General features: G+C 35.5%; 1 protein-coding gene across 3 annotated transcripts in view; it reads left to right on the top strand.

Annotated features, from left to right (window-relative positions):
• PAFAH1B1 (platelet activating factor acetylhydrolase 1b regulatory subunit 1) overlaps positions 1-22590 on the top strand; it is a 65950-nt gene that overhangs the window by 28217 nt on the left and 15143 nt on the right. For all 3 annotated transcript variants that reach the window (XM_090257873.1, XM_090257875.1, XM_090257874.1), the window contains exons 3-5: positions 16478-16562; positions 16806-16880; positions 17999-18205. In XM_090257873.1, the coding sequence (XP_090113999.1) occupies positions 16478-16562; positions 16806-16880; positions 17999-18205 (367 nt within the window). The remainder of the gene's footprint in view (positions 1-16477; positions 16563-16805; positions 16881-17998; positions 18206-22590) is intronic.

The following is a 22590-nucleotide window of genomic DNA, read 5'->3' as shown; positions in this document are numbered from 1 at the left end:
CAAGTTTTAACTTGTTCGTCTTAAATATATTATGTTCAACTGGAAGATAGGTGCTTCAAAGCACTTCCAAATTATTTTGTCTGGATCCATGTATTAGACAAATGAAGGGTTTTTTTGGTGGTGTTACTGCTAAGGCCTTTCCTTTGCCTTATTGTATTTTTTTATCATCCTTGGCTGTGAGAGGATTTGAACTTTATGGGACAGCTAACATAATAGTGAGTGTGCAAATGCATTAATTAGATAGGCATGAAAATGATTTGACCACTGCTATTATATAGGATTTTATAGCATTCTATTTTTGTAGGTGAAGAATATAGTGGAAAAAATTTAGCTTTATGTTCTGGTTTTAAAATTTTTCCTGTGGTTATTTTTTTAAAAAACTGTATTTGGAAGTAATTTAAAATTTATAGATTTATAAGATAAGTACAAAGAATACTTGTACTTACACATTTTATCCAAATTCACCTATTGTTAACATTTTGTACCATTTGCTTTATCATTTGCACTCTGTAGCTGTGTATGTGTGTATACACACAGATATTTTTTTCCTAAATCATTTGAAAGTACGTTGCAAGGACCTTTCTCCCAGATACTTTAGTGTGCAGTTCCTAAGAATAAGGATACTCTTCTATAAAACCACAGCTCAGTTAGCAGTTTCTGTAACTTTAATATTGAAACAACACTACTATTTATAAATTACCTTCTATATTTCAATTTTGTCTGTTGGTCCAGTGATGTCCTTTATGGCAGTATTTTAATCCTCTCTAGCACACCATCCAGTCCAGGATGAGGTATTGTGTTCAGTTGTCATAAGTGTCATTTAATCTGGAACATTTCTTCAACCTTTCTTTGTCTTTTATGGCACTGGTATTTTTGAAGCCCCCCACTTTTTTCAACACTTATTCTCTCTACATTTGCTAATCAGCACCAAGCATTTTACTGTTATCAAGGGACATTCTTTTTCTCCTTTTATTTACTTGTCTTTTCATTATTGGTATGAACTCAAGGATTCTCATGTTTTCAATAGTTTCATCATTCACTACGACTCTTGCTGCTTTGGTGCATGAATTGTTCTGGATTGTCCCATAGGAGACAGTTGGTACTTATATATACCCTTATCACTTAAAAAAAAAAAAGATTTTATTTATTTATTTTTAGAGAGGGGAAGGGAGGAAGAAAGAGGGAGAGAAGCATCGTTGTGTGAGAGAAACATCAATCGGTTGCCTTTCACACACCCCCAACTGGGGACATGGCCCGCAACTCGGGCATGTGCCTTGACCGGCAATCAAACTGGCAACCCTTCGGTTTGCAGGCCAGCACTCAATCCACTGAGCCACACCAGCCAGGACTACCCTTAATAATTTTTATGTGCACTTCTTACTTTCTAGCATAACAAGATAATCCAGGCTTATTGTGTACCCATCCTGCCTTAATCCTAGGATCAGCCATTGCTGCAACAAGCCCTCGTTCCTCTTAGTGGAGAATGGCTATTAAGACATCAAGATATGGGCACTAAGTGTACTTATTGGTACTGGATTGTCTTTGCTTCTGGGCCCTTTAAAGAGACAGAGCTAGGAAATACACATATATGCAAGCAAATATACAGACACCTGGTATACATATGTTCTAAGGTTTCTCAGTCTTAGCACTATTGACATTTTGGGCTAAGTAATTCTTTGCTTTGGGGGCTCTCCTATACACTGTTGGTTGTTTAACAACATCCTTGGCCTCTACCCACTAAATGCCATAATTAATAGTGTCTCCAGATGTTGCCACTGTTTCCTGGAGGGCAAGATCTCCAGTTGAGAACCACTGATACATAAACATAAAGACATAATTATTTTAGAAATTATCAGGCTACACTGATATTTCTAATTCCACTCTATTTCCACAAGTTTCTTTCTTGTCTTTTCTTCTGTGGTATTTATATCTCTTCTTTTATAGTGATAACCTGGCTCTCAAGTCATTTGCTCAGTCCTGTAATACTTCTAAAATAGTTTTAGAATTGTTATGTTCATACCACTTCAAAAAGAAAAAATCCTCCTGGAGAGGGTTCAGAATGTGTATGCAGTTCTCCACCCATCCATCCTGCCCAAGACAATATATAATCAAATACAGCAAGTCCTCAAATAACATTCTTTGGTTCAGTGGCATCTTACTTCATTACAGTGTTGACGAAATGCCATAGGAACTTAATTCTTGTTTTATATTAGTTAACCTCTAGTAAAATTGGTTTCATTATCTGTCATTTCATGGCAGTTCCAAAACCTATTGATGATGTGAAGGGAGGTCTTACTGTATTGGGTTGCAAGTTACTCGATTAGTCTTGTTGTGTATTTTTTCCCTCTTTGTGTGGATATTTATTTAAAATAAGTTGGGTTTATCTGTTCCTTTTACAATTAAGATAAGTTTTGGCACCTTAATTTGCCTTTTTTAAAAAGATTTTATTTCTTTTTAGGGAGAGGAAGAGAAACATCGATGTAAGAGAGAAACATTGATCGGTTGCCTCTAGCATGCCCCTAAACAGGGGCCTGGCTGCAACCCAGGCATGTGCCCTGACTGGGAATCGAACTGGCAAACTTTTGCTTTGCACAGTGACACCCAACCACCTGAGCCACACTGGTCAGGGCTCAGTTTGCCTTTATAACAATATAGCAGGCTTTTTTCTATATTTTAAAATCATTCTTATTTTCCAATTACATTTGGCATACATTATGATATTAATTTCAAGCGTACACCCCAGTGATTAGAGTCTACATAACTTATTAAGTGATTATCCTGATAAATCTCACACCCATCTGACACTGTACATAGTTATTACGATATTATTGACTGTATTCCCTATATTGTACTTTACATCCCCATGACTATTCTGTAACAACCAGCTTGTACTCTTAATCCCTTCATCTTTTTCACACATCCCCCTAATGCTCCCCATCTGGCAACCATCAAAATGTTCTTTGTATTTATGAGTCTGTTTCTGTTCTGCTTCTTCCTTTATTTTGCTTTTTAGATTCATTTGTTGATATATATTTATTGCCATTTTATTCATATTTTTTATCTTTTTCTTATCCATCTTCTTAAAGAAAACCCTTAACATTTCATATAATATTGGTTCAGTGGTGATGAACTCCTCTAGCCTTTTCTTGTCTGGGAAGCTCTTTATCTGCCCTTTGATTCTAAATGCTGGCTTTGCTGGGTAGAGCAATCTCGGTTATAGGTCTTTGCTTTTCATCACTTTGAATGTTTCTTGCTGGCTCCTTTGGCCAGTAAAGTTTCTGTTGAGAAATCATCTGACAGTCTTATGGGCGCTCCTTGTTGGTAACTAACTGCTTTTCTCTTGCTGCTTTTAAGATTATCTTTTTGTCTTGAAACTTTTCCATTCTTTAAAAATCCTTACCTGAGGATATGTTTATTGATTTTAGAGAGAGAGGGAAACATTGATGTGAGACAGAAACATCAGTTGGTTGCTTCCTGTATGTGCCCCATCCGGGAATTGGACCAGCAACATTTTGGTGTATTGGATGATGCCATAACTACCGAACAACTCAGTCAGGGCTAACCTTTTGCATTTTAATTATGATATGTATTGGTGTGGGCATCCTTTGGATTCATCTTGTTTGGATTCTGTGCACTTCCTGGATCTGTATGTTGTTTTCATTAACCAAATGAGGAAACTTTTCTGTCATTTTTTCAAATAGGTTTTCAATTTCTTTCTCTCTCCCCCTCCCTCCACTCTCCCCCTTTCCTCTCTCCCTCCCCCACTTCCTTCCAGCACTGCCATGATGGGAATGTTGATGGACTTGAAGATGTCCCAGTTGCTCCTTACACTGTCTTCATTTTTAAAAATCTTTTTATTTTTTTGGCTGTTGTGATTTGTGTTTTTTGCTTCCTTACAGTCCAAATTGCTGATTTGATTCTCATCTTCACCTACTCTACTGTTGATTCCCTGTAAATTATTATTTATTTCAGTTAGTGTATCCTTCATTTCCAACTGGTCCTTTTTTTATGCAGTTGAGTTTCTCACTAAATTCATTGAGCATCTTTATAACCATTACTTTGAACTCTGCATCTGATAGATTGCTTTTCTCCATTTTGTTTAGTTCTTTTTCTAGAGTTCTGTTCTGTTCTTTTATTTGGGACATGTTTCTTGTCTCCTCAGTTTGGCAGCCTCCCTGTGTGTGTTTCTGTGTATTAGGGAGAACTGCTATGTCTCCCAGACTTGGTAGAGTGGCACCTCAGTTTCTCAACTTCACCTTCCAGAAGTAGCCACCATTACTTCTATATATTATAATCCTTTCAGATATTTTCCATGTGTTTATTTAAAAACCATGAATTTTTTTTCTCATGATTGATAAAATACAATTGTATTTTACAACCTGTTTTTGTCACCCTTTCTGTGAATTTGGAAATGGTATTATCTGTTGATAGTTCATCTAATAGTTACTTTTAACAATGAATTTAGACCTTTATTTCTGTATCAAATTTTACCCATCTTCCCCCATAAGAGATGAATAAAGTCTTATTTTTTTCCTAGTTGATAATATTTGCATTCTGCTTGATTTATTGTTCATCTGTAATTCTTTTGTGCCACAACTCTCCCGTTCTTGCATGAGTTTTTTAACAGCTTTATTGAAGTGTAATTGACATACAAAGCACTGTACATATTTAATGTGTACAATTTGATTAGTTTCGACCATTCTTGTATTCTAATTTTGATTGCTCTATTAGTTGGGTAAATTTTATCATTATGTACCTTTCGCAAGATGGGCTCAAAAATGGACCTCCCTGAGTCTTTACATGCTAGGGAATAATTTTTTTTCTTGCTCCCATGAATTAATGACAAGTAGAAAGTTAGGTGACCAATTCTTAGGTTGCACATTTTTCCCACTCAGAGTTATATAAATATTAAAGAGAAAAGTTGCCACTCATTAGGCTACAAACAAAATTATCTGAGTCCAAAACAACAGAAGTTACATAGGCCTTATTGCTGACCATAATGAAATAAAGTAAAAATTAATAGCCAAAGGAGAGTTAAGAGGAACCTATTCTCTTCGACATTTGAAAATATTTTCTAAAACTGGTGATAAGACGTCAGAATGAAACTTGGGAAGTGAAGCAGTCAGTAGGAATGAGGGTACTTCTAACAGAAACCCATGGGGTATAGCCAATATAACATACTGAAAATTAGATAGTCTTTAAGAATCTTTAAAAACAAAAAACAGAAATGAACTACATTTAATTCAAAAATAAGAACAACCAAAAAGGGGGGGAGGGGGAAAAAATAAGAACAACAGCAGAAGCCCATAGGAAACAGAAGAAAGGAATTAATAATAAATAAAAGCAAAAATTATATAGAAAATATAACCTGGTAAACTTGATTGTCTTTTTAAAAAGACCTAAAATAGACAAAACATTAATAGAGAAAAAATATACAAATGAACACTATAGTAATGAGAAAGGCAACATAAAATGAACTGAGGTTATTTTCAAAATTATTGGAATGTTCTATCTTATTAAATGTCAGAATATATATGACCTGGGTGATTTTCTGGGGGTGTGTATATATGTGTGTGTGTATATAAATTGGATAAGGGAGAATTATAAAATTTCTTTAGATCATTAACTAGAGAGGAAATTGTAACATAGTTATGGACTTCAAGTCTAGACAGTTTCCAGTCCTAGACTCCTAATTCTTTTGAGTCTTTAGAGACCAGTAACGTTCAGATTGTATTGTCTCTTCCAGAGTAGAAAGAGGTAGGAAATTTAAGATTACATTTCATGAGGCTAGAATAACCCTGATGGAAACACTAGGCAAGAGGAAAATAATAAAACATTCTAATTAATTTTTAATATGAACTCATATAAAGGTATTGAATAATATAACACATTGAAAAAAGTCAGTTAAATTATTGGATTTGGTTTGGTGGTCGAAAAAAATGGCATACAAAATAAATTTTTTTGTTATTGGATAGTGTAGTAGAAAAGATTTCCTTGCCCTGCTTATGGTGAGAAAAAAAGTGAATAATGGAAAGATGTCAGAACTCCCAATTTATTAATCAAATTAAATACAACCCCAGTCAAAATTTAGACAATTTTCATGAATTTCACCATCTTAATTCTAAAATTAATCTGGAAGAGAAAAATAATTGAGAACAAATTAAAGGATTAATAAGAAAGGAACTAACTGAACCAGATATTCAAACATCACCGTAAAGCTAGTAAATAAAATACTGTGGGGTAGGCAGATAGGTTAAGGGAACAAATAAAATTCAGAGGCAGGTCCATTTATCTGTGGAAATTCAGCATCTGATAAAGATGGCATTTTACATTAATAGGAAAAGGATATGCTGTTTGGGAAATAGTGTTAGTACAACAGTTTGTACTAAATAAAATAAACTTGAATCCAGATGAAGTCGAAGCCCAAATGTTAAACACATACAAAATAACAATGTAAAAATGGTAAAAGAAAATACTGCCTTTTGGTAGAAAAGGACTTCTTAAAGATATTAAACATGGAAACCAAAAGGAAAATGGGTAAATTTATATCGAAATATAAAATTTCCATATGAAGAAAGACCTCCAACAAAATTTAAGCTGGGGAATTTTTCTTTTTTTTTTGGTAACACATATAACCAAAAAAAAAAAAGGCATCTAGAATAATATAAAGGAGTTTTAAAAATTGCTACAAATTATCACAACCAGTAGAAGAATGAGAAAAAGATAGATACAGTTTGTTCTCCAAGTGATTATCCAAAGTGAAAAATTCCAGTGATAGCCTTTGCTAGCAAGGGTGCGGAGAAATGGGTTCTTTCCTGCTGGTGGTGGGAATATATATTGTTAGCATATTTTCAATGTCAATTTGACAATATCTTTTAAAATATATAGGTTCTGTGATCTAACAGTTAATGTTTATAAAGAACTTTTTTTTAACACATGCAAACATTTCCATAGTAGGGATATCTGTGTAAAAGGATGTTTGTTTCATTGTTTTCAGTGGTAAGAAACTGGTAACAACCTAAAACCTACACTCATGAGATAATTAAACAGCAATTAAAAATTTGGTATATTTATGTGTATCTACATGGAAAGAGCTCTAAGACCTATTAAGTGAATTAATCTGGTTGCTAAATAAGGTGGTGTGGTATATTTATATTAAACACCCCCACAACTATATTACATATTTTGTACCTATATCTGTATAGATTCACAGATAAAGGCTTGAAAGGATATACTAAATTGTTAACAGTGTGGTTGCCTCTGTAGAGAATGAGATTGGATAAAGATGAAATAAAGATTTGTAACAGTATTGTTTCAGAATTTATAAGGCAAATGTATTTGTTACTTATTACTTGTTTGTAAAGTAAAAATTTAATGGGTTTTTTAAAAACAAATAAACTGTAGATAATCTTTGACATGGTAGGTTGCAGTGGAGAAGTTGTTTCAGGTCAGCCTGATGTTTCTCCCTTCTTTTCTACCAAGGTATTCATAGTATTTTTTCTCTTAACTTTATGTTCACCAAATTAGATTTTGTGTTTTATATTTGAGGAACATTTTCTTTTAATATGAATATTTTTGTCAGTTATAGTTGATATCATTTTCTATTCATTTTACGTGTACAGCATAGTGGTTAGACGTTTATGTATTTTACAAAGTGATCCCCCGATAAGTCTAGTGCCCCCACCTGGCACCATACACAGTTATTGCAGTGTTATTGACTGTATTTCCTATCTTTTATTATACTTGGTTTTATCATGTCATCTTTTTTGGATTCCTTTTACTTTTTATCTTGTTTGGTTTTCTGTTACCTTAGATTTCTTTGAGAGTATAGAGTACTCATCTATAATTTTCTGCTTCTTCCTGTGTTTTTTTTCTTCTTTAAGACATGCTTTCTTCTCTGTGTTATTTGCATTGTTACTTTTCTCCTTTTCCTTTAAGAAAATCTGCTTGGATGCTATATTGCATCCTTCCTTCTTACTAAGATCTCTGAAGACAGTTTTGTTTGTGGGAAAGGATAGTTTGAAATTGAATGTCCTGTCTTAAAATACCTTTCTTTCATATTAGTAGGCTTTTGCCCTAGAACGTGCTGCCTCTCAGCTTTTCACATCTTCCTCAGGTGAGCCTGCTACCTTTCAAAAGGATCTGAAGCCATTTTGGATAATTTATTGTTTATCTCTGCTAGCCAGTTCTGACCAGCACATGTAAAGCTGATTTTCTTTAACTTTCTCTTAAATCCTGCTTTACCTGTAGACAGTTTCATTGCCTTAAAAATCCCATGTTCCACATATTTGTCCATCCCTCCCTCTCTTCAAACACCTGGCAACCACTGATCTTTTTACTGTCTCTACAGTTTTATAATTTCCAGAAAGTTACAATCATAAAATATGTAGCCTTTTTAGAATGACTTTTTTCACTTAGCAATATGCATTTAAGATTTTCTCCATGTCTTTCCATGATTATCATATATTTTAAAGATGTTTTACTTTAATAAACTAACCTCTGCAGTTAGTTGAGGTATTCAGGATTTTCCTGTGCATATATTTGAGCATTATATACATTTAGCATTGATTAGAAAGTGGTCCTGCCTAGTGTTTTAAAAAAGTAAAGATCTGCACTTAACTACTACACACTTAAAATTGTACTTGAGAATACACTACAGTAACACATGTTTATGGAGTTGAGTTAGATGTCAGACAAGGCCTCTGGCACATACACACATTGTCATTATCTACTGAATAGTTGGGAAGACAAGCATGGCGCGCCCGATACCTTGCATCATGGCAGTATCCTATTACAAATACAGTGGAACCTTGGTTCTCAAACTTAAACTGTTTGAGAAGCTATTTATTCAAAAACCAAATCTCCTTTGTTTGTCACCTGAAGGACGCATGACTGATCACAGGGATTGGCATGAAAGGGTTGTCAGAGTAGAGAATCAAGACCTGAAGTTTTGTTAGAGAGTCGAGATCTGAAGTTTTGTTAGACAACTGAGTCAATTTTTTCATGAATAACTTGGTCAAGAACCAAATTGTTCGAGAACCAAGGTTTGACTGTAGTTTTAGTGCTTAAAGTTTTGGACACTTCTTGTCTGGCTTTAGGATCTACCTAATAGGAATAAACAGGTATTTCCTACTCCTTTTTAAATCGTATGGCTCAGCCCTGGCCAGGTAGCTCAGTAGACTAGTGTTGTCCTGATACACCCAAGTTGCAGGTTTGATCCCCAGTCAGGGAACATACAAGAAGCAACCAATGAATGCATAACTTAGTGGACCAACAAATTGATCTTTCTTTCTCTTAAATCAGTAATAAGTAAAAAATATCTTTGAATCTTATGGCTCTGTTTAATTGAAGAATCCTCTGACACTGCAGGTTGAGCTGTTGGCACTACTTACCTGTGTGACTTAGAATTTTTCTTCATACTGGTCAACAGAAGCAAAATACATGAATGAATTGTATGCAGGGGCTGAAATGAGACTGTAACTGTAATTCATATTCTTGCAATTTTAGTTTTTTGTATTGACTATAAAAGTAAATGTATTTAAACAAACTTTTAATATATTGCTTTTATCCAACTTAGGTTTTGAGGTTCTGCTGATTTTTAAACTTTAAAAAGTTGATAATCATGGAACCTATAACCACATTGCTTATATCGTCACTTCACATATAGTGATCATTATAGTTCCAGATTATTGCCTTGAGGTAAAAGATTATAAAAGGTTGTCTGAGTTTTCAAAGGGAGATTAAAGGTATTCTTAGTTTGTGTTATATTTAATCTTTTTATTCTTTGAAGGTTTTTTAATAGAAATATTTCACTTATCTTAATGCATTATACCTGATCATTCCAGGTAACAAGTAATGACATTCTATACTGTAGGAGTACGGGTGTTTTCTTCTGTTTTTAATCTGGACTTGTCGGAACAATAAGCCACTAAACAAAAACAAATGCTTTATTTGTGAATATGAACCAAGATCATAAAATTGCCTATTGCTTCAAGAATGTATTTCAGCATTTGTTGACAAGGGTGAACAAGGACCTGTTTCATTTTCTCTTCAAGAGTTTTGGCTGCTTCCCTGTGTTTCTGTGTATTAAGTAGAGCTGCTACGTTTCCTAGGCTTGGTAGAGTGGCCTAATGTAGTAGGCGTCCTGTAGGGCCCAGTGGTGCAGCCTCCCTGGTTACCAGGGCTGGGTGCTCCGGGTGCACCTCTGTGTGGGCTATGTGCATTGTCATGTTGTAGTTGAGCCTTGATTTCTGTTGGCACACCACTGGGAGGGATTGATCCTCCACACTAATCAGCTGCGAGGACCGGTGGCAACCACAGTGGAGGAGCTGCAGTGCATGGGCTGATCCCCATGAAGCAGGACTGTCTTCAGTGGGGCTTTGGTCCCTGCTGAGTCCACCCCTTGAATATATTGCTCTTGGTGGTGATTGGGTTGTAATCTGGTGTGGTGTGAAAATGTCCAAGGTCAGCCACCACTTGTGCCCTTCCGAGGGCCACCTGGTGGTCTACAGGTGCCTGCTACTTGTTCTAGGCTTGGAAGTGCCCAGAAAAGCCAGGCTGTGAGCCAAGGCTGGCTGCCACTAGTGCCAGGCCTGTGTCCACTTAGCAAGATGTATGGGGCATGCCAAGGCCAGATGTTGCTTATTTGAGAGATTTCAGGCAAGTCTGAAGCATGAGCCAAGAGAGGCTGTTTGCGTGGAAAAGCCATTGAAAACAGCTTGGGTGCGTCCACAAGCTGGATCTCAGGGAATCGCCAGGGCAGGGTGTTAGTCAAGTTGATGATCCGTGCAGGAAGGGCTCAGCAGAGGAACAGTGGCCTCTGCCGGCACTTCTGTGTGGGAGAAAGCTGCCCCTACAACCCTTGTCCTGAAGCCAGACAGTTCAGTTCTTCCTCATATGTCCTTGGTGCCTTTCTATCTGCTTCCCCAGTGCTGGAGCTCAGTCAGTCCAAGTAAGTGTGCAGGTCCTTTAATGAGAATTCTTGAGACTACAGGAGTCCTTGTATCAGTCAGCTACAGTCTCTGCTGATTTTTACAGCCAGAATTTATGGGGACTTCTCTTCCCAGCACTGGTACCCTGCGCTTGAGGGTTCTAATATGGGTCCAGGACCCCTTGCTCCTTAGGGATGACCTCCAAAACCGAGGTATCCTCACTTTTTAACCTCCACATGTGGGTGTGGGACCAGCCCTTATCGAGTCTCACCCTTTCTACCAGTCTTGACCAGTCTTGATGTGGCTTCTGTATTCTCGTTATAGGACAGGCGTTATGAATGATGTCTGTTCTGTGATTTTGATGTGGTTGTAGAGGTTCTGAGTACCTTTTACCTATGCCACCATCTTGACCGGGGCTTCCCATCACTGATATTTTCAGAATTCACTGCTTCTTCCCAGCTGCAATATTTTCCAGTGCTTGTTTGAAACCTTATTGTGAAATGGGATGTTGAAGCTTCTTTAAGTTCTGAAAATGTACTTGCTAGAGTCAACAGGGACCTTTTAGTAGCCAGATTGCTTGGACACTTTAGACTTATTTTGACCTTTCTCAGATCTTTGTCACTGTTACCCATTTTCATTTCTTTGCTCAAATTTCCTTCTCCATTGGCTTGCTGACATCTCTCTTTAATTCTCTTACTAGGCTCCTTCACTCCCTGATAGCTATTTTTTTTTTTAATTATTTTATTAAAAGTATAGTTGGCAAACAACCTGAATGAAGTTTCTTAAAGTGTAGTATCTGGCAAGTTTTCATCATTTACATTTTAGTCTCCTTTTTTCCTTCTCATTATATACGTCTTCTGAGGATTCTTTCACCACTTACATAGTTAGAATCACTACTACCTGTTTGCTAATTTTCCCAAATCCTTTTCTTAAGTCAGATCTCTTTTGAGCTTCTGACCTGTATATTCAGTTACCTCTTCTAGCATGTATCTTTATTTAAATAATCTTTTGGCTACTTCAAGTCAAAAAGTTTAAAACCGAGTTATATATATTCTTACCTCTTTTCCTTCTCTTCTGTGTTTCCTGATGAAGTAAATGTTACTATTATCCACCCGAAACTCGGGAATTAACTATTTTCTCCCATCTTTCACATCTAGTTAGTTACCAAACCAAAAGTCTAGTAATTAAAAGTGTGAATCATTTTTGGTTTCAAGGATTTATATGTAGGGCTTTTTATGAGCAATATAAATCCATTTTAAAAACATTTATGAAGAAATGAAATATATGAAAAATATATGAAAAATGGAACAATTCTAGTTAAAAGAGGGAGGTGCAGAGCTATACCTGCTTAGCCAGTTTCTTCTTCACTCACTCAATAAATGTCGATTGGAATTATTTTCCTAAATATTTCACTACTTGCTAGTTTTATGACCTTAGATTGCAAAATCAGTCTGCCGATATATCATACAATGATAATACACTTTTCTACCTATTTTAACAGGATGGTTTTAGGATGTAAAGAAATAGTGAATGGGGTTTTAGATTAAATTTATTTTGTAAAAAGTATAAGTATACAACTATTTTGAGGTGATGCTTTATGCATTTGGAATTACCTACACCTTTCTAATTAATTGTATTTGCTACACAACATCTTCTAAAAATATAGATGTTGGATTAAGCCACAGAATTTGGAAATACAGTGAATATTCACGTAATACATTGATAGGTTCTGGAACTGAAGAAACTGTTATTATATAAATAAGAGCTAAGTTCCTGTGGCACTTAATCAATGTTATAATGAAATCATATCATTCGAGGGCCTGCTTATTGCAGAAGTTCTAAAAACTTAACGCCTGGTCCATGTTAATAAAATAACCAAAATCAAAAGCTACTAACTGTTTATTTTAGTCAGTAAATGCTAACCCAAATGTTTGAAAAGTAAAGATGGTAAAGGGATGACAATTATAACTCCTTGTAAGAGTATAAATTGGTACAACTCTGGGGAGCAGTTTAACAATAGCTATCAAAGTGTCCGAAAATGTATACAACTTTTGTCTTAGTCTGTTCAGGCTGCTACCACAAAATACCATAAACTCAGCGGCTTATAAAGAAGGAAGATTTACTTCTGACATTTTTAGAGGGTAGGAAGTTCAAGATCAAGGCACTGGAAGATTCTCTGGTGAAGTTCAATTCCTGGTTTATAGTCTTTTGTAAGGATATTACGTAAACCCATCTGTAAGGGCTGCTCTCATGACCTGATCACCTCCCGAAACCCCACCTTTAAATACCATCACGTTGGGGATTAGGTTTCAGCATAAGATTTTGGGGTGGGGAGGATACAAACATCCAGTCTGTGGTTATCTTTTGACTCAAATGTAAAAATATGAAAAAGGCTTTAGCTATATGAATAGTTATTTGCAACATAGTTTAAAAAAACATTGTGTAAAAAAATTAAGAACCCCCTGACCATCTAGCAGTAGATGATTAGGTAAATAAAATTTGGTACATCTGACTTCCAGCCAAGATGGAGGCATAGACAGACACACTGCGTCTCCCTCCACAAAAAAGAAGGAATACAACTACCTCAAAACTAGAAACAACCAGAAGTTCCAGAAAATCAAACTGCATGGAAGTCCAGCAAACAAAGATATAAAGAAGAAATACTCATCCAGACAGATTCGATGAAAACAGCCAGTCCATGGAGCAAGGCTTCCCCAGACTAACAGATTATGACTTCCTAGGAGTTTGAGCCAAAGGTTGATGCTTTATTAGAGGCATTTGGATTTTATTATTTTTTCAGTGGATCATCAAAGTTTGAGTTTGACCCCAGTGTCAAGGTGGTAACACATACACTGATGAGTAACAGCTGGTTATGTTGGGTGAGATGTGGAGAATTTTAAGTAAATCCAGTTTTAAATTAAAAAAAAAAAATTGGTACAACTATATAGTGGAATATTGTTTGAGTATAATAACTATATAACTTGTATTAACATGGAGTAGGTGTTAATTTTTAAAATTCTTGTAATACAGCAGGTTCTTGAACAATATAACATTGATGAAGTGCCATAGAAACTTAAGTAACAGTATTGACTGACAAGGATTTTCACAACATTTTGAATGAAATGAGCTGATTGAATTACTTGATTAAAAGCTATGCATATGCATACATGGTGATTTGAACATATGGATGAAAAACATGGTATGGGGAGACTATGCTGAAAGAGGTTAACAGTAGTGTCGGAATTTTTTTTTTTTTTAATTAGGAAAACAGAATGGTTATTTTGCATTTCCCTCCTTTTAATTGTTTTACCGGGAAAAGTATTGTCATTTGTCTTTTTTAAAGTCCATTAAGATTATAATCATTATAATTTGTGCATATGTAACATGTATCATCTGTTACATGAGCTTCAGAGTTGTAAAGTATATGCAGGCTAAGTTTCAGGCATTAGGGCTTGATTGACCCTGAAGTAGGAGTGGAGCAAAGTAGGAACATTAAATATTTACAAGTACTGCCCTGACTGGTGTGGCTCAGTGGATTGAGCGCTAGCCTGCAAACTGAAAGATTGCTCGTTCAACGCCCAGATAGGACACATGCTGGGTTACAGTCCAGGTCCCCTTTGGGGGCACGCAAGAGGCAACTGATCGATATCTGTCTCACACATTGATGTTTCTCTTCCTCTCTTTCTCCCTCTCTCCCCTCTCTCTAAAAGCAAATAAATAAAATCTTTAAAAAAAAACTTACAAGTACTATATAAGATTTGTTTACCTTTGACATTTTGCCCATTGTTTGCTTGTTGGTGGTCTTTTAGAGTAAAAGAAGAAAATCTAAGATGTAGGTGTTTCTTGTTTCCCTTATCATTTGGGAATTCTAACCAAAGGGAAATTTATTTTTGTTCAAGCTTTATAATACAGGTTTTGACAACACAATATTTGACGGAATATTTCGCGAGAGCCATTGTCTTCCTATTTTGTGTTGTTTTGGAAGGCCCAAGTGGAATTACTTGGTAGAAATTAAGAAGTAGATTTCAGCTCTATGTAAAAAAGATACCTCTTAATGAATGAAGTTATCATTAGTAGAGAGGCCTGCAGGTACAGGCTGTGATATGAGGTACAGACTCACAGCGATAGTAAGAATTTACATTTCCTCAACTCCCTTATCCAAGAATGGGATGTTTTTAACATGCCATGAATTAAAACTTGATCTCACCAGTTCCATACTTACTACTAGAGTGTTCTTATTTCTAAAGCATTAGGTGGGCAGTGGCATTGATAATCACACAAAGATAGTAATAGCATTGTTTGTAGCATGTTTCCATGTATTCCATAGCAGAATACAGTATAAAAGAAAAGGCAGATTTTACATCTGTTAAAAAATGATTGCTAAGATTGAGTTCATGTGACGTTATAAGACATATGTAATGTACTATTTGTTTTAAAAACAAGTATTATCTCCAGAAGACTATGCAGGGATGTGTGTTAATAGGTAGATTATCTCTGAAAAAAACATAAAAAACTGGTAAAGTGATTGCCTCAGGGATGGAATATTGGGGGTCAGTGGTGGAAAGGACACTTTATTGTGTACTTACATATGTAAAATTTGTTTAGCATTTTGTATATATTAACTTTTAAGTTAATTTAGATTTTTTTTAAAATTGTTTGTTTGTTTGTTTGTTTATTTATTTTTAGAGGGGAAAGGAGAGAGGGAGAGAAACATCACTTGTGTGGTTGCCTCTCACTTGTGCCCCCAACTGGGGACCTGACGTGCAACCTAGTCATGTGCCCTGACTGGGAATCGAACCAGGGACACTTGGCTCGCAGGCTGATGCTCAATCCACTGAGCCACAGCAGCCAGGGCTTAGATTGTTTTAAAGGAAATCCCAAGCAAACAACTATTTGTATCACAGTGGACTTAAGGCTCAAAAAAAATTGAGATAGAGCAATAGGTTGCCTTAAGAGGGAGGTAACTGATTTTCTCTTTGAAAGAATATAAGGAGAGAATGAAAAGAAGTCTGTTAATTCAGCTTCAATGTCTTTGTAATTCTAACTGAATGTCTTATTCTATGTAGTATACTAACTTTATAGCTTGTGCTCTTTTTTCACCAACTGATGGTTTAAAGGTGTCTCTAATATTAAAATGCTAATTATAATTTTATCAGAGCGAGTCTTTGTGCAGATTTTAGTTGCTAGCCCTTGAGTGTCTGTTAGCATAACAGGTAGTAACAGGAGACTACATGTAAACATGAACAAAATTGATGATTACTCTTACAAATTGATACGTAATTATGTAAGTCCTTTCTTGACCTATATAGAGTGCCCACAGCTTGTAAGTAAGCCTCACATTAGAAACTTAAAGCTGAAAGCTCAGGAATAATATATTTGGGTGTACTTCGACAAGGCTAAATGTTTTAGAGGCTTGGGGGGATCCTTTTTTGTGTAACCCTTATTTTTTGGAAGGGAATACTATCACCAAATTTTAATATAACATTATTTCTTCAAAATAGAAATGGGATTTTGTTCAGGAGTCATTTGAATTTGTTTTCTTTCAGAAATCGAGCTATAGCAGATTATCTTCGTTCAAATGGCTATGAAGAGGCATATTCAGTTTTTAAAAAGGAAGCTGAATTAGATATGGTATGTTTGACTTTTTACAAATATAAGTGCATTTTACTTAAGTTTCAGTAGTTAACAGTCACCTCAGTTATTCACAGACCTAATCATCTGTTATTTATTTGGTACTAAACTTGATTTTCATACTTTTTTTTGGTATAAGAAGATTTTTAGTAATGTTTGGTTAGATCCAAAGATAAATGGTTTGTATAGCTTGAACTGTTGTAATTGAGCCATTTTTTAAAGGTTCTCATTTTTTTCATCTAGAATGAAGAATTAGATAAGAAATATGCTGGTCTTTTGGAAAAAAAATGGACATCCGTTATTAGGTTACAAAAGAAGGTAACTGAATTTTATTTCAAGTTAGTTGTATTTGGAGTGTTCTTACATAAACTTTCTGAAAATATTAACATAAGAAATTATTTTCCTGCATTAATTATATTTAATCAAGATTTATTTATTTATTTATTTTCGGGGGTGGGGCAGGGGAGAGAGGGACAGAAACCGGTGTGTGAGAGAAACACCTATCTGTTGCCTCTCACATGTACCCAAACAGCGACCTGGCCCCGCAACCCAGGCATGTGCCCTGACCGGGAATCAAACCTGCAATCTTGTCCTGTGGGATGATGCCCAACCCCCTGAGCCACGCCAGTCAGGGCTAATTATATATAATCTTGAAAAGACAAATAAGAATACATTTCTATGCACTAAAAATACTTTAACCCAGACAAATCAGTGCTGATGCCTGCTTATCACGAAATCTGGGTACTGGCTGGATTCAATCTACATAAACCTGACTTTAGGAATTGATACTAAAGAACTTATTTGTGTACTTGTTTAGATGGGAAGAATGCATGGAGCCAATATGATGCTGAGAAAAGAGTGCTGAAGTGTGCCTTAAGTTATTTTTATCCCTGGGCTTTTATTATGTGTAAAGTGAAGGCAATAAATAATAAATTTATACTTTCAGTAGGCAAAGCTAGAATAAATAAATAACATTGTTATAACATGAATTAATGCATTAAACACTCTTAGAAAAGTGCCTAACACATAGATGTTAAATAAATGTTGGCTTTTATTATAAATAGTAGTAGTAGTAGTAGTAGTAGTGTGTACGATATAAACTTGGTTTGGGAAGAATTTACTAAGAGCAGACGAGAGGGATCAATACTGGTGCACTTGTTCTTCCTTTAAATAGTAGAGATGAACTGAGATTTTCCTTTCAGTTAAAGACAAATTTGGACTGAATGTTTCCCAAACTTCAGTTGTGTCACATAGCTATAATTTTGATGATAGAAAATATAAATAATGTTTAATAAGTGATGAATGCTCTATAAATAACCAAAATATTTTCAAGTATCCTGCATACATATAGGTGTGAACTAATGGCAGTTTCTAAAATGTTAAATATCTTATTTTATTGGAGCCTATGTGTATATAACTATGTTTTCATTCTCCAGGTTATGGAATTAGAATCAAAACTAAATGAAGCAAAAGAAGAATTTACGTCGGGTGGACCTCTTGGTCAAAAACGAGACCCAAAAGAATGGATTCCCCGTCCACCAGAGAAATATGCCTTGAGTGGACATAGGAGTCCAGTCACTCGAGTCATTTTCCACCCTGTGTTCAGTGTTATGGTCTCTGCTTCAGAGGATGCTACAATTAAGGTAGTTTTTTTTTTTTTTTCTAAAATGAAAGCTGTGCAATAAGATAATTCTAAAAAGCAGATAGAAGTTTAATTGGGTAAAACAAAAAGGTCCTGAAAATGAAGGCCCAAAAAGACAGCAAGTAGAGATTCTTTGAAACTGTGTGATTGGTTCTAAACTTTAAAATACAAAATTAGATAGTGTTAGGGTTTAAAAAATGAAACACAAAACAGAATTAGGATAAAATTTGTAGAATAAAATTGTAGCTCCTGGAATGCAAGCTGCAAAGTAAATTCACTGATGAATTTGAGAGAATTGGGTGTTGCTAATTTACTGTTGCACAATAGGTCGGTCACCAAGTGCTTGGATAAGTTTTGTTCTTGAATGATGAAGATGTAAGTGTGCTGCACCTTTTAAGCAGAGGTGATAGATGAAGATAAAGGATTACAACACGAGTAATTCAGTGGATGAATATATTCTGCAAAAGAAGTCAGAAGAGGATTTCTTTAAATTGGACTCTCCTTGATGTATTTAGTATTGACTTTGATTCCAAATTAAACAGTAGTTCTCTCTCCTGGGGTGTAGGAACATAAAGGCTTCATGCTTTTATAAGTTATGTATCTCTTTCATTTTTGTTTTTTTCACAATAATTATATACATTTTAATGTTTCATCTTTTCATCAGAAAAAGAGCTTGTATTTGTAATTCTCTGATGCAGACAATTACATTTGTATAAATTACCTGTAGAAAGACAAGTAGGATATAGTTAAAAGGTTTAGGTACGTTTCTCTGTTCTAAGGCTTATTTCAGTTTAAGTTATACTTATAGAGGTTTAAGAAAGTATAGGTAGATTGTTAAGATTGTATATATCACACAGCATCAGTCTTAACGTAAAATTCAGGGAACACTTAACTGTGACTATATTTAACCTGTTCTTCATATTAAACATTGTTTTATGTTCTCCTTATGTGATTTCTTGAGTTTCTTAATCAGTGGCTTCCTTCTGTCCTGTAGGCTGGTGATCCATGGGGCAGGCTGCAGAGCCATTGGAGGAGAGTCTTAAATCACATGTGCATCATGTATTTCTGTAGGCTGAGATGATTACATACCTAATACCTTAATATATTGCTATTTTTCAGTGTATGTAGACATGTATTTAAATTATTTATTTCATCCTAATCTACTAAAAATCTGCCCTGCTCTCATGAGGCATAGGGGTAAAGGTAGACTTTCTTTTTTAATTGATTTTTCTATTACACTTGTCCCATTTTTTTGCCCGTTGCTCCCCCCAACATTCTTGAATAGTTTGAAAACTAGTCTTAACTATTGACTTGGCAGTGGTGGTCAAAAAGCATAAACAAAACTGTAAATGTTTTAAAATGTTTCTGTGGAGTCAACTCTAAAATATTACAGGTGGTACATACTCGTTTCTCTTCTCTTAACAGATAATTTTGTATAAGTCCTATTATTTTTAGATTGCCAAGATTTATATTTTTTACATTGGTTTTATAATTGTGAATAAGTTTTCTGTGCTCTGATTACAAAAATGGAGGATAAATAAACATCATTTACCCCATTGGAAAAAAATAAAATATTAACAATTGGGAGTTTTAAAATTAATCATGTCACATATCTCAACAACTATTCAGTTTTCTTTCAATTTAGTCTTTATTCAGTGTGCACACATGGTTGGTTGTCTTATTAATAAAAAGTGTTTGTATTTATTCTTTTCAAGACTTTAATTATTTTTAGAGAGATGCTAAGGGAGGGAGAAAGAGGGAAGAGAGAAACATCAATGTGTGATTACCTCTTGCGTGCCCCCAACTGGGGACCTGACCTGCACCCCTGACTGGGAATCGAACCGACAACCCTTTGGTTCACAGGTCAGCACTCAATCCACTGAGCCCCACTAGCCAGGGCTGTATTTAGTTTTGTTCCCTTTTTAGATTAAACTTATTCTAGAAACACCTTTTTGTGTCTAGTGAATCATGATTTTTAATAATTTAAAACTGATTGTTTTATTTGTATGTGGAGGCTTTTATAGGGTAGTTAATGGTTGAGAGCACAGGTTCTGTGTTCAAGTACTGACCCAGCCATTTGATAAATTTCTTAATAAGATTTTATTTATTTTTAGACGGGAGAGAGGAAGGGAAACATTGACTGGTTGCCTCTTGCATGCCCCCAACTGGAGACCTGGCCAGCCACCCAGGCACTTGCCCTGACCAGGAATTGAACCACCTACTTTTTGGTCTGTGGGACTACGCCCAATCCACTGAGCCACACCAGTCAGGGCCCATTTGATAATTAATGTGATCATGGGCAGATTAACTTTTTGTGCTTCCCTTTCCTGATTTGTGAAAAGAAAATAATAAATATCTATCTCAGGGCTTTTGGGAAGAGTAAATGAATTAATACAGGGAAACAGCTTAACACAGTATTGATCAGATGCTATAAAGCAGTACTTAGTGTAAGCAGGATTTCCGCACCATTAACAAATCTTCCTTTGGATTTTAAGTTCTTTTTAGCTATTTACTGTCATAAATAATGTTGTTCTGTAAATTTTTATACATGAAACCTTTTTCTCATAAATTCCTTCGATATTTTGTGGAATGAAAATAAACTGTTTCTACTGCCCTTTCATATTTTCTTTCTTCAGTTAAATTAGGTGATTTGTAAGTGATGGTTGTGATAGAATTACTTTCAGAAAACTCTAAAGGAGAACATAGGGGTTTTTTTGTAATTATGTGACTATGTTGGACAAAGTGATTATGTTTAAGGCTCAATTCTCTCGTTTGTTGGGAAGGGGCATTAAAAATACGTCTTAAGGGCCCCGGCTGCTGTGGCTCAGTGAATTGAGCATCGGCCTGCGAGCCAAGTGTCGCTGGTTCGATTCCCATTCGGGGCACATGACTAGGTTGCAGGTCAGGTCCCCAGTTGGGGGCGCGAGTGAGAGGCAACCACACAGTGATGTTTCTCTCCCTCTCTTTCTCCTTTCCCCTCTCTCTCAAAGTAAAATGAATAAATAAATAAAAATTTTTAAAAACTGTCTTAAGATATTTTTGCCTAATATGAAGTAATGTGTATATAATGTATATAACAGTATAGTGCCCAGCAGATTCAGATAGATGGTTATGAGAAAAAACTGTAGCTAACACTATAGTTATCAAGACAAAATTAAAATTTTTATTATATTAATTTTTTGTGCATCTGGTAAACACAGCGGGCTTGTGTTAATTTATTAATGTCAGGAATTTCCTTTTAGAGCCATTTGTTTACATCATCAACATTTGAACTTTAATAATTTAGGGAAATTGATAGAGGATAGATATTTGGAATAATTCATGAGTACTTTTTTTTTAATAACTAAAAAAGAAATTTGTTTATTGAGGGCAAGAAGATGCAAGCAATATAAAAATCAGAAGCTTCTCTGACTTTAATTAGCTTTTCTTTCTCTTGTCAAATGGGGCTGGGATTTTATTTGTACATTTTCTAAGGGTTCCAATCTGTTCATGAAATCCTTATACAGGGGGAAGCTCTGGGGCAGAGATTCCTGAAATGACCCATTGGGAGAACTCTATCAAGGAGGAAGTAGCTGCACCTTTGCCTACTTCTTTCCCTTCTTCATGTGTACTGCAAAAGTCATTGCATGTGATGGTGAGCTCAGCAGTTAACAAGAAGCAGCTCTGGAAGCCCACTCTGCCATCTTGGCACTGGTCCAGGTCCTTCATTATTTTGCCTATGGCCAGAGGGTTGTTTTGATTTTTCAAAAATCCAGGGAACTCTTTTTCCAGGAGTACTCTCAGGTCCTCCTTTGTTAAGTAGCCTTTATCCCCAGCGAATTTGTCAAATGTGAACATCATAGTTTCCATGGCGTGTTCTATTTAAGACGGCATTTTGGCGAGGTCTTGGCCCGAGGCGCGGCAGGATCGCCAGGCTGGCAGGGACGTGCGGCCAGTCCATGACAGTACTTTTAATTGCATCATTTAAATTTTTGAAATATTTCTGGTTGTCATGTAGAACTAATTCTTGAATTTTTTTTTTAAATAAACAACAAATAAGACTGAAAAAATACATTTAACTAATAAAGCAGATTAAGGATTCCCAGCTTTAATATGTAAAGAGTTCAAACAAATATGAAAAACAAAAATCTCAATGTAAAGAAAAAAGACTGTTACCCTGGCTGGTGTGGCTCAGTGGATTGAGCACCGGCCTGTGAACCAAAGGATCACTGGTTCAATTCCCAGTCAGGGCACATGCGGGCCATGTCCCCAGTTGAGGGGGCGTTAGAGGTAACCACACATTGATGTTTCTCTCTCCTTTCCCCTCTCTCTAAAACTAAGTAAATAAATAAATAAAATCTTTAAAAAAATAAATTTAAAGAACTATCAAACAGGAACAGGTGATTC

This window comes from Furipterus horrens, unplaced genomic scaffold, assembly GCF_987537825.1.
Source record: "Furipterus horrens unplaced genomic scaffold, mFurHor1.1.pri manual_scaffold_11, whole genome shotgun sequence".
NCBI classification, from domain to species: domain Eukaryota; kingdom Metazoa; phylum Chordata; class Mammalia; order Chiroptera; family Furipteridae; genus Furipterus; species Furipterus horrens.
The sequence above is the reverse complement of the archived record's forward strand: the minus strand, read 5'-3'. Positions and strand labels throughout refer to the sequence as shown.